The following is a 13,534-nucleotide window of genomic DNA, read 5'->3' as shown; positions in this document are numbered from 1 at the left end:
TGGTTGGTTCCTTGTTGCTGTTTTGGACTTGAAACAGAGTGATTTTCCTGTGAACACTGAGGGATAAGATAAATTTGCAAAGCAATAACTGGTTCTGCTTAATGGCAGGGTTGAGATGTGTAAATTAGATACTCTACATATTTGAGTGATAGCATCCACACACCTCTGAGCTTTAGACCTTTTCTTAATTTATAATCCCGTCATTCATAATGAATTCCTAGACTTGTTATCATCATCCTTCATTTATATAGTTAAAGAGAGAAGAAGTACAGTAATGTAGAAGACAGAAGAAAACAAATACCCAGAAAGTGACTGAAATCTGTTTCTTGTCATTGGTCCAAAAACCATAAACAGATCTTCTCCTTCTTAATTTCCAGTCAAGAACCAACATGTGCTTACAAGCACACACAGGCCCACCACAACCCCCCAGCTCAGTCCAACAAAGCAGGGAAGCTTCAGAAGGAAAATCTAAGTCTTAGAGAAACCTCCACTGACCCCCTGGAGAGACCTGCCGATACCCAGAAGAGCTGATGTCTGAGCATAGGTGCTAAATACAAATTCCTGTGATGATGCAGAATGTGCACAGATCCTAAGAAGATACTGGCAACTTTGCTCAGAGAGAGCATAACCTTTAACACTTGTAATAGCTTATTAATAAAACAGCTGTTTATCAACAAAAAGTTGGTATCTTTTGCTATCAAAAAGAAAAGGGAGAAAACAAGTATGTATATTCTAGCAACAAAATAAGACAAACTAATCAGAATGCAGTTTATTGATAAGACAGACATCAAATACATCATTTACATGGAGGGAGGGGAAGTCCAAAATCTTATATTCTGTATAGCGGCCCAGCAGAGATGCTCTCACTAGAGATGATTTATCAAGGGCACCCCATGAGAGGGCAGTTCCTGATGCAGCTGCCGGAAGAGCATTGCGCATCGGTTCCTCTCCTGGGTCTTCCCCAAGGTGTGGTAGAGTCTGGCCTGGAAGTAAACAACATCTCTGATTTGCTCTTTGCAGTCGACCTTTGCAAAATAGTTCTTGGCTTCATTGAGATTCTCAATGGCTGCCTCCAGAGCTGATGGAAAATGGGAAAAAAGCACAATGTTTAACTCAACACTTTGCATACAGTTTTCAAAACTTGACATCTACTTTCATTGGTTTAACATGTACCAGAGATACTTTTATACTCTACTCTTTGAGAAGAAAAAAATACACTAGGGGGAGGTTTTAAAAAAGGTATTTAGTCCTGATTTCCAGCCTGGTACTTGGTTCTGTAGGGTTAAAATAATCATTCACTTGCCCTCAACCTTCACACCAAGCATGCATGTCAAAGCACTTTAAATACTGCATAAATCTTAACATGTATTTGAGAACCTAAATACTATCCCAAATTTAATGTCTTCCTTCTTCTGGGTCCTAAATTTATTTTTTTTTCTGCAATAGTATTGCATAGCAATCTTTGTATGGTTCCCTACCTTCTGCTTTCTTTGGTGGATCATAAGCAGCTGCTGAAGCCACCTGGCACTTGGCCACCAAGAACATGGCACGGCCTTTGTCCAGGACAGCCCCGTCAGCCAAGATGGGCTCAATGGCCATGTGGAGAAGACTTAAGGCCTGTTCTGGGATTCCAAGGATGAGCTGAAAAAGAAACATTGTGGTACTGTACCTACCCACACCCACTGCCCACTACAGAAAAGGCTTCATTTCTGAACCTTATTTCCTGAATGGCCATGTCTGGCTTATGTTCTCCCTGACATGTACTACATTTAATATGCACCACACTCCTAGAAAACACTGTATGACAATCTGACTTCAGATTATGATGGATATAGCAGGTAGTAGTTATTCACACTATAGGAAGGTTTTTGTCTTTACAACAACATTCAGAATCAATATCCTTTAGCTTGGTGATTCCAAAGGGTTAAACTTATTGTGCAAGAATCATTGGGAGAAGGGGAACCACTAAGAAATAACTCGAAAGTATACAGTAAAATAAATAAGAAACATCCATTTAACACAAAAGAAACAGTAATGGAGGAACCGAGGAACAAAAAAGATGTAAGAAATATATAGAAAAAAATAGCAAAATAGAAGTCCTTTCAAATCTATAATTACATTAAATATAAATGAATTAAACTCTTCAGTTAAAAAGCAGAGATTAGCAGAGTAGATTTAAAAGAAACATGATCTGACTATATGCTATCTACAAGGAGACTCACTCTTGGTTAAAAGACACAAATAGGCTTAAAAAAAAAAAGACACAAACAGGCTGAAAGTAAAAGGACATAAAAGAGATACTCCATACAAACAGTAGCCAGAAGATAGCTGGAGTGACTACACTTACATCAAACAAAACAGACTTTAAGTCAAAAACTGTTACAAAAGACAAAGGGCATTATATACTGCTAACGGGTCAATTCATCAAGAAGACACAATTATAAACACATATACACCAAAGAACAGAACTTGGTAAATTCTATGAAACATTTAAAGAAGAATTAACACCAATCCTTCTCATTCTTCCAAAAATAGAAGAGAAAGGAACTCACTTTGTAAGGCCACTGTTGCCCTAATACCAAAGCAAAATAAAGATATCATAAGGAAAGAAAACTACAGACCAATATCCCTTATGAATACACATGCAAAAATCCTCAACAAATACTAGCAAACCAAATCCAATAGCATATTAAAAGGATCATACACGGGGGCACCTGGGTGGCTCAGTCGGTGAAGTGTCTAACTCCTGATTTTGGCTCAGGTCATAATCTCACAGTTGTGAGATCAAGTCTTGCATCGAGCCCCACACTGGGGTCTGTGCTGGCCATGAAGCCTGCTTAAGATTCTCTCTCCCTTTGCCCCTCCCCCACTCACTCTCTCAAAAAACAAAAAATCATACATCATAATCAAGTAGGATTTATCCCAAGAATGCAACAGTAGTTCAATATGTAAAAAAATCAATGTAATATACAATATTAATAGAATAAAGGAAAAATACCACATGATCTACTCAATTGATATAGAAAAAGCATTTCACAAAACCCCAACACCTTTTCATGATAAAAATATTCAGGAGTAGAAGGGAACTTCCTCAACTTAGTACCAGTGCATCTATGCAAAATCCACAGTTAACATCATAGTTAAAAATGAAAGACTGAACACGACAGGGATGTCCACTCTCACCGCTGTTGTTTAACATAGTGTTGGAAGTGCTAGGAAATAAAAGGCATCAAAATTGGCAAAGATGAAGTCAAGCTTTCACTTTTTGCAGATGACATGATATTATACATGGAAAATCCGATAGACTCCACCAAAAGTCTGCTAGAACTGATACATGAATTCAGCAAAGTTGCAGGATACAACATCAATGTACAGAAATCAGTTGCATTCTTATACACTAATAATGAAGCAACAGAAAGACAAATAAACTGATCCCATTCACAACTGCACCAAGAAGCATAAAATACCTAGGAATAAATCTAACCAAAGATGTACAAGATCTGTATGCTGAAAACTACAGAAAGCTTATGAAGGAAATTGAAGAAGATATAAAGAAATGGAAAAACATTCCATGCTCATGGGTTGGAAGAATAAGTATTGTTAAAATGTCAATACTACACAAAGCTATCTACACATTCAATGCAATCCCAATCAAAATTGCACCAGCATTCTTCTCGAAGCTAGAACAAGCAATCCTAAAATTCATATGGAACCACAAAAGGCCCCGAATAGCCAAAGTAATTTTGAAGAAGAAGACCAAAGAAGGAGGCATCACAATCCCAGACTTTAGCCTCTACTACAAAGCTGTAATCATCAAGACAGCATGGTATTGGCACAAAAACAGACACATAGATCAATGGAATAGAATAGAAACCCCAGAACTAGACCCACAAAAGTATGGCCAACTAATCTTTGACAAAGCAGGAGAGAATATCCAATGGAAAAAAGACAGTCTCTTTAACAAATGGTGCTGGGAGAACTGGTCAGCAACATGCAGAAGAATGAAACTAGACCACTTCCTTACACCATTCACAAAAATAAACTCAAAATGGATAAAGGACCTGAATGTGAGACAGGAAACCATCAAAACACTAGAGGAGAAAGCAGGAAAAGACCTCTCTGACCTCACACGCAGCAATTTCTTACTTGACACATCTCCAAAGGCAAGGGAATTAAAAGCAAAAATGAACTATTGGGACCTCATGAAGATAAAAAGCTTCTGCACAGCAAAGGAAACAATCAACAAAACTAAAAGGCAACCAACAGAATGGGAAAAGATATTTGCAAATGACATATCGGACAAAGGGCTAGTATCCAAAATCTATAAAGAGCTCACCAAACTCCACACCCAAAAAACAAATAATCCAGTGAAGAAATGGGCAGAAAACATGAATAGACACTTCTCTAAAGAAGATATCCAGATGGCCAACAAGCACATGAAAAGATGCTCAACGTCGCTCCTCATCAGGGAAATACAAATCAAAACCACACTCAGTCCTGACCTCACGCCAGTCAGAGTGGCCGAAATGAACAAATCAGGAGACTATAGATGCTGGAGAGGAGGTGGAGAAACGGGAACCCTCTTGCACTGTTGGTGGGAATGCAAACTGGTGCAGCCGCTCTGGAAAACAGTGTGGAGGTTCCTCAAAAAATTAAAAATAGACCTACTCTATGACCCAGCTGTAGCACTGCTAGGAATTTACCCAAGGGATACAGGAGTACTGATGCATAGGGACACTTGTACCCCAATGTTTATAGCAGCACTCTCAACAATAGCCAAATTATGGAAAAAGCCTAAATGTCCATCAACTGATGAATGGATAAAGAAACTGTGGTTTATATACACAATGGAGTACTACATGCCAATGAGAAAGAATGAAATATGGCCCTTTGTAGCAACGTGGATGGAACTGGAGAGTGTGATGCTAAGTGAAATAAGCCATACAGAGAAAGACAGATACTGTATGTTTTCACTCTTATGTGGATCCTCCTGAGAAACTTAACAGAAATCCATGGGGGAGGGGAAGGAAAAAAAAAAAAAAGTGGTTAGAGTGGGAGAGAGCCAAAGCATAAGAGACTGTTAAAAACTGAGAACAAACTGAGGGTTGATGGGGGGTGGGAGGGAGGGGAGCGGAGGTGATGGGCATTGAAGAGGGCATCTTTTGGGATGAGCACTGGGTGTTGTATGGAAACCAATTTGACAATAAATTTCATATATTAAATAAATAAATAAATAAATAAATAAATAAATAAAGTACATTAACAGGAAAAAAAAAAAAAAGACTAAAATCATGCCCCTAAGATCAGGAGCAAAAACAAGTATGTACATTCTTGCCACTTCTATTCAGCACTGTTCTGAAAGTTCTACATGGGGCAATTGGGCAAGAAAAAGAAATGAAAGGCATTCAAATTGCAATGGAAGAAGTAAAACTCTGTATTTGCAGAGTTACATGATCTTATATACAGAAAACTTCTAAAGAATCCTTAAAAACCTGTAACAGGTATTAAACAAGTTCAGCAAAGTTGCAGGATGTAAGATCAATATACACTAACAATGAACAATCCAAAAATAAAATTAATTTTTAAAATTCCATTTATGATAGCATCAAAAAGAATAAAATACTTAGGAATAAATTTAACTAAGAACCTGTAAGAATTGTACACTGAAAACTAGAAGACACTATTGAAGATATGAAAGAAGACCTGGGGGGCGGGGGGAGCACCTGGATGGCTCAGTCGGTTAAGCATCCAACTCTTGATTTCAGCTCGGGTCATGATCTCACCATTCGTGCGTTCAAGCCCTGCATCGGGCTCTGCACTAACAGTGTGGAGCCTGCTTGGGATTCTCTCTCTCTCTGCCCCTCCCCTGCTTGCTCTCTCTCCTCTCAAAATAAATAAATAAAATAAAAAACTAAAAAGAAGACCTAGGGCACCTGGGTGACTCAGCTCATTAAGCATCCAACTCCTGATTTTGGCTCAGATCATGATCTCATGGTTCATGAGTTCGATCCCCACACTGGGCTCTGTGCTGGGAGCAAAGAACCTGCTTAGGATTCTCTCTCTCCCTTCCTCTCTCTCTGCTCCTCCCTGCCTCAAAGTAAATAAGTAAACTTAAAAAAAAAAAAGAAAAGAAAAGAAAAGAAAAAGAAATTAAAGAAGACCTAAAAAAAAAAGACAGCCTGTGTTAATGGACTGGAAGATTTAATAGTGTGAAGATGGTAACACTCTCCAAATTCATCTACAGATTGAACACATTCCTTATCAAAACTCTGAATACTATTTTTACTGAAATGGACAAGCTATTCTAAAATTCATATGGAATTGCAAGAGAATACCAACAGCCAAAATGATCTTGAAAAAAAAAGCACAAAATTAGAGAACTCTTACTTCCATCCTAATTTTAAATTTACTACAAAGATATAATAATCAAACAGTGTGGTATTATCATAAGGACAGACCAATGGAATAGAACTGAGAGTGCAGAAATAAATCCATACATTAATGATCAATATTTTTGACATGGATGCCAAGACTACTCAATGGGAAAAGAACAGTGTTTTCAACAAGTAGTGCTTTGACACCGGGATATCCATATGTGAAAGAATAAAGCTGGACTCCTACCTCACGCCATATATAAAAATTAACTCAAAAATAGGGCACTTGGGTGGCTCAGTTGGTTGGGCATCTGAATCTTGATTTTCGCTTGGGTCATGATCTTAGGGTTTGTTTGCTTGGGATTCTCCCTCCCCTCTCTCTCTGCCCCTCCCCTGCTCTCTCCCTCTCTCAAAATAAATAAATAAACTTTAAAAAAATTAACTCTAAATTGATCAAAGACCTAAATGGAAGAGCTAAAACTATTCAAAACCTTAGAAGGAAACGTAAGTATAAATCTTTGTGAACTTGGATTAAGCAACAGTTTCTTAAGGAGAACATCAAAAGCACAAGCAACAGGGGTGCCTGGGTGGCTCAGTCAGTTGAGTTCTGACTTCAGTTCAGGTCATGATCTCATGGCTCATGAGTTCAATCCCTCGTGTCAGGCTCTGAGAGGCTCTGTGCTGACAGCTCAGAGCCTGGAGCCTGCTTTGGATTCTGTGTCTCCCTCTCTCCCTGGCCCTCCCCTGCCTGTGCTCTGTCTTTCTCTCTCTCTCTCTCAAAAATAAGTAAACCAAAAAAACAAAAAACAAAGAACTTAAAAAAAAAAAAAGCACAAGCAGCAAAAGAAAAAAAAGGATAAATTGGATTTCATCAAATTTTAAAACTTTAGTGCATCAAAGGACATGATCAAGAAAGTAAAAAGACAACCCCGAGAAAAGAACATATTTCCAAATCATATATCTGACAAGGGTCTAGTATTCAGAATATACAAAACAATCTTACAACTGAACATCAAAAAGACAATAACCCAATTAAAAAGTGGATAAAGGACTTAGACATGTCTCCAAAGAATATATACAAATGGCCAAGAGCACACAAAAAGATGCTCAATATCATGAGTTATTAGAAAAATACAAATCAAAACCACAATGAGATAGAACTTTATAGTCAAATGGGTATAATACCAAAAAAAAAAAAAAAAAAGGAAAATAACAAGTACTGGCAAGAACATGGAAAAACGGGAACCTTCATACATTGCTGGTGAGAAGAGATGGTGCAGTCACTGTGGAAGTTTGGTGGTTCCACAAAAAGTTAGATATGGAATTATCATATGACCCAGCAATTCTACTCTTAAGTAAGTCCAAGAGAAATGAAAACATGTAACTACACAAAAACTTATATGTGAATGTTAAAAGCAGCTATCCAGGGGCACCTGGGTGGCTCAGTTGGTTAAGCATCTGACTCTTGATTTCAGCTCAGATCATGATCTCATAGTTCATGGGATCTAGTGGGATCTAGCTCCAAGTTGGGCTCTGTGCTGACAGTGCAAAGCCTGCTTGGGATATTCTCTCTCCCTCTCTCTCTAAATAAATAAACAATTTAAAATAAATTTTTAAAGCAGCTATTTATAATAGCTGACCCAAATGCCTACCAACGGATGGACAAAATGTAGTCTATCCATCCAGTGGAGTATTATTCAGCCATTAAAAGGAATGAAGCGGGGCACCTGGGTGGCTCAGTCGGTTAAGCTTCCCACTCTTCATTTCAGCTCAGGTCATGATCTCACAGTTCATGGGTTTGAGTCCCGCTTCAGACTGATAGTGTGGAGCCTGCTTTGGATTCTCTCTCTCCTCTCTTTGGCAGCTCTCTCTCTCAAAATAAATAAATAAACTTAAAATAAATAAAGGAATAAAAGAATAAATAAATAATAAAAGGAATGAAGCAGTGACACATGCTGAACGTCCCATTAACATGAATGAACCCTGAAAACATCTTACTAAGTGAAGAAGCCAGACTACATAAGGCCAGATATTGTATGATTCCATTTATATGAAAGATCCGGAATAGGCAAACCCACAGAGACAGAAAGTAGCTTGGTGGTTAATGGGAGTTACTACTTAATGAGTCCAGGTTTCTTTTCGGAATGATGAAGATATTCTGAAATTAAACAGTGTTGATGGCTGCAAAACACTGTAAATATTCTTAAAACCACTGAATTGTACCCATTAAAATGATTAAAATGGTAAATTTTATGTTACGTGAATTTTATCTTAATTGAGAAAAAAAATCACTAGAGCTGGAAAACAGATTAGAGTCCTCTGCTCCTTCCCTAGAGATTCTGACTCCATGTTTCAAGGCAAAGCCAGATATGTAGATTTTTTTTAATGTTTATTTATTTTTGAGAGAAGGAAAGCACAAGTGGAGGAGGGGCAGAGAAAGAGGGAGACACGATCAGGATCCAAAGCGGGCTCTGTGCTCATAGCAGAGAGCCTGATGTGGGACTTGAACCAGGAACTGCAAGATCATGACTTGAGCTGAAGTCGGATGCTTAACCAACTGAGCCACCCAGGTGCCCCCAGATATGTAGATATTTTTTAAATCTCCCCAATTTTTTTTCTTGCTTCTTTTTTTTAATGTTTTGTTTATTTTTTGAGAGAGAGAGAGAGCATAAGCAGGGAAGAGGCAGAGAGATAGGGGGACAGAGGATCTGAAGTGGGCCCTGCACCAACAGGCTGTCTGGGGCTCAAACTCACAAACCTTGAAATCATGACCTGAGCGGAAGTCAGATGCTCAGCCAACTGAGCCACCCAGGTGCCCCTTTTCTTTCTTTCTGTAAAGTTTATTTATTTATTTTGAGAGAGAAGGAAAAAGCACGAGCAGGGTAGGAAGAGAGAGACCAGGAAGATAGAGAATCCCAAGCAGGCTCCACGATGTCAGCACAGAGCCAGCCCAACGCAGGGCTTGAACCCACAAACCATAATGTAAAACATGATCTGAGCCAAAATCAAGAGTCCGACACTCAACGGACTGAGCCACGCAGGTGCCCCTTCCTAATTAATCTAATGCATGGTTTGGGAAATCTCTGCTTTAGTTAGTAAATTCTCCTAGCGCCAGTGAGTTCAAAATGCATTCATTCAATAAATATTTATTAAAAGCCTATTATGTAGAGGTCCTACTAGGTACCAGAAGATACAGCAAGGAGAAAACAAAGTCCTTTTTCTCACGGCCTTTACATTCCTCAGGGGGAGACAGTAAACAAACATAAAATACCTTTTAACTTCCAAAACCTTTCAATGAACACACAACTTCCTCATTTCTTTATTTATCCCCTTGTTAATCAAGCAGAGCTCTGGGCCAGCTAAATCATTAATATGATGCAAGTGTCCTCGATGAATGGGTGCATCCCCTTTATTAGATACACAGCTTGGTATAGCCACCAGGTTCACAGCTTCAGACTTCCTGGAGGGCTTACACAATGAGACTGTATTCCCAGACTTCAGTATTAAGAAGTCAAAGCTCATTATTATCCCTTTCAAAACCAAAAAGCAGTAACAGACTAAGCAGTTCTTGAGCACAAATATGTGCTATAAAAACAGAGATCAGCTTACCTGAGCAAAAGCCAAGTTCAGCACCGTTTCAGAGGCCAAGTACTGTAACCGGTACTCCTTGGAGAGGGCCAGAGCCTGCAGGAGCACAGGCAGCGCGATGGTAGGGGAGGAAGACCGCCAGTATAGCTCGGCCACAGACAGCAGGACACTGCCCACAAAGAGGAAGACATGGGATGAGAAGATCCAGCACAAAGGACCACCTGTAGGAAATGTTCAAGGGACTTCCCTTACCTGATCACCATTTCTGTATTCCTGATTTTCTGACAATGAATCAACAATTTTTGCAAAAGCTTGTGTGCCTCTGACATTTGGTTCTGAGCTTGTAGTACAATTGCTTTTCTGACACAGAAACAAAATAAACAAATGGTTATGCTGATATTTTACCAGGGTTGCAAGTATAGTCACTTTCAGGGTTACAATCTCTACTTCCTCAATTAGACTGTAAATCTCCCAAGGGGAAGAACTTTGCCTGATACAATTTTTGTTAAAAGAGGAGAAAAAAAAGTGTGCGTGTGTGTGTGTGTAAACATGTGTGTATTCACCCCTCCCGGCACCCCCCCCCCACACACACACACAAGAAAAAAACAAGTCTGGAATTACAGATATTAGAATGTTCGTGATTTTCTCTGGGTGATACTTATTTTCTCCCTATTACTCATCTGTATTTTCTAATTTCCTGTAATAAATAGGAAAAAAAAGTTTTTTCCCAAGCTAAAGTTAATAAATTAATCCACACAAAAATAAGAATAAAGCCATTTAAGAACTACCTTATTCTGGGGCTGGAATCTTCAAAGTTTCTTACCTGTATACACCCTCTATGCTGTTAAGAGCTGTGATTCCTGTAACAAGTGAATCAGCCAAATGGTATTTGCCATCATTCATTGCTCTGTCAAACTGTATTTTTTGATCACATAGCATCCATAGCTAATAAGAAAAAAAAAATTGAGGACAAAATGCAAGTGTTCACCTCGTTATTCAACAGATATAAAAATATTTCAGCATTTTTGAGATTTAAAAATTTTTTATAAATATTTCAAGGATGTAAAAAAGCCCTAAGAATAAAGTAACAAACACATGTGTGCCAATCACCAACTTTGTCAAAACACAACATTTTGATTTGCTTCAGATATTACTGCATACTAACGAAGTCTTTTGCAAATTCCATTCCTCTCTTTCTTTATCCAAAGTAAGCACCTGGGGCACCTGGGTGTCTCAGTTGTTAAGTGTCTGACTTCAGCTCAGGTCATGATCTAATGGTTTGTGAGTTTGAGTCCCGCATTGGGTAAACACGAGCCCCGCTTCTCTCTTTCTCTCCCTCTCCCTCTCTCTGTCTCTCTCTATGTCTCTCTCTGCCCCTCCTGGGATTCTCTCTTTCTCTGCCCCTTCCTCACTGGCGCCTTCTTTTTCTCTCTCTCAAAAACAAACAAATAAATAAATAAAACCAAAGTAAGCACCTGATTTGGTGTTTATCATTCCCACTCATGTTTTTATACTATTACAGCATATATTCTTACCCTTAAACAATATATAGTATGATCTTGTAGGTTTTTAAATTTTGCAGAAAGCAAATACCGCTGTACTTTATGTATCCTTTGACAACTTGCTCTTAAGCTCAACAGTATTTTTCTGGGACTTACACATGTTTGTGTGTGTGTGTGTGTGTGTGTGTGTGTGTGTGTTTTATTCAATATGAAATTTATTGCCAAATTGGTTTCCATACAACACCCAGTGCTCATCCCAACAGGTGCCCTCCTCAATGTCCATCACCCACTTTCCCCTCCCTCCCACCCCCCAGACTTACACATGTTAATACAAGTAGCTCTAGTTTATCCTTTCCACTAACGAATAGTTCTCAATTATACGAATATCTGTTCTCACAATGATGAGTATTTAGGTAGTGCCAATTTTTCACTCTTCTGAACAATGCTGCAATCAACATTCTCGTGTATCTCTGCTGGTGCAAGAGTTTATGTCAGGTCTACAGCAAGCAGTGGAAACACGGGAGGAGGACATACACAACTTCAATTCAATACAGTGCCCATTTGTTCTTCAAGTGGGTTATACCAATTTATACTTCCCACCAGTAATATCCTTGCCAACACTTGGTACTGTCAGATATTCTACCTTTGGCCAATCTGATAGGTATGAAATATCTCATTACTGTTGTCTGGTATTTCCCTGACTGCCAGCCAGGCTGAGCATCTTATCATATACCTACTGGCCATATGTTTTTTCTGTGAACTGTGAATTGCCTTTTTTTTTTTCTTCAACAGCTAGAACTGTCACCAAAACTGTTCCATTGCATTAGCACTGCCACAGAACCACCTTAATTCTTTCGTTCCTACATCATCCTTAGGTGCTATCATCTCCCATCTTCTATCTTATGTGCAGACCACCTTCCCAGCTGGGCACTTTGAATTCAGATCATAGCCTGCTGAAGGCAGCAATGAGGCCCAAGCACACTTCACATGCAGAGGGGCACCCACACTATAGCTAATGACACGGAGCCAACAACCTGTGGGAGTGGCAGCCTCAGTGACCAGCACTAGGAGACTCCCAGGCCATGGTCTCTTAAGATTTCAAATTCTCTAATCCATTGAAGACTAAACTTGGAAAGGGAGGGAAGAAGAAGGGGCTCCTGTAACAGGTTTCTCAGCCCCATTAGAGATAGATAAAGTGCAATAACGAACACAGGGCTTGGGACTGCTTTATAAAATTAATTCAATTCCCTCTGGGCACAACATCTTCCCAAAGGTTATTTAATTCTGGGAGGAAGAGATTAGAGTTGCCAAGTAAGAGACACAGCACCAAACTGAGACCTAATTCTTGATCTGTCCATGGACATGGATGATTTTCTTTTCTTATTTCCACACAGTTAGAGATATAAGGAATACAAACTTAAAACTATGAAGACAGAGAGAAAAAAAGTTCCCTAAATAAATCTTTAAATCTTGTATCAGAGTTTATTTTTCTGCCTTCTTTTTTTTTTTTTTAATATTTGCTTATTTTTGAGAGAGGGAGAGAGCGAGTGAGCGCACATGTGCATGCATGCAAGTGGGGGAGGGGCAGAGAGAGGGAGACACAGAATCCCAAGCAGGCTCCAGGCTCTGAGCTGTCGGCACAGAGCCCAACATGGGGCTCAAACTCAAGAACTGTGAGATCATGACCTGAGCCAAAGTCAAACACTTAACCAACTGAGCCACCCATGCATCCCTCTGCCTTCTTTTTATTTTTTTAAAGTTTATTTATTTATTTTGAGGGGGGGGGGGGCAAGTGTGGGAGAGGCAGACAGGGAGAGAGAGAATCCCAAGCAGCCCCTGTGCTATCAGCATGGAGCCCGATGCGGGGCTCAATCCCACAAATCCTGAGATCATGACCTGAGCCAAAATCAAGAGTCAAACACTCAAACGACTAAGCCACCCAGGCACCCATTCTCTGCCTTGCACAGAGCTTAGAGGCTGGTATGCATCTATATTGACCTCAATGCACAGATGACACAGAAAGGAACCAAGACACAAAAAACCGAGAGGAAGCCTTAAAATATTCCACTC

The 13,534-nt window shown here is 39.3% G+C and overlaps 1 protein-coding gene across 2 annotated transcripts in view; it reads right to left on the bottom strand.

Moving 5' to 3' along the window:
- Window positions 1–754: 754 nt before the first annotated feature.
- ANAPC5 (anaphase promoting complex subunit 5) overlaps window positions 755–13,534 on the bottom strand; it is a 42,861-nt gene continuing 30,081 nt past the window's right edge. The window contains exons 13-17 of one of the 2 annotated variants that reach the window (XM_015063778.3): window positions 10,786–10,907; window positions 10,215–10,322; window positions 9,984–10,131; window positions 1,479–1,641; window positions 755–1,078 (exon numbers count right to left, since the gene is read on the bottom strand). In XM_015063778.3, coding sequence (XP_014919264.2) covers window positions 867–1,078; window positions 1,479–1,641; window positions 9,984–10,131; window positions 10,215–10,322; window positions 10,786–10,907 — 753 coding nt within the window. In that variant the 3' untranslated portion in view covers window positions 755–866. The remainder of the gene's footprint in view (window positions 1,079–1,478; window positions 1,642–9,983; window positions 10,132–10,214; window positions 10,323–10,785; window positions 10,908–13,534) is intronic. The other variant, XM_027043935.2, reaches the window with a different exon arrangement.

The sequence above is a fragment of the Acinonyx jubatus genome, chromosome D3 (genome assembly GCF_027475565.1).
Source record: "Acinonyx jubatus isolate Ajub_Pintada_27869175 chromosome D3, VMU_Ajub_asm_v1.0, whole genome shotgun sequence".
NCBI classification, from domain to species: Eukaryota; Metazoa; Chordata; class Mammalia; order Carnivora; family Felidae; genus Acinonyx; species Acinonyx jubatus.
Note: the sequence above shows the minus strand (reverse complement) of the source record. Positions and strands in the feature narration are given on the sequence as shown.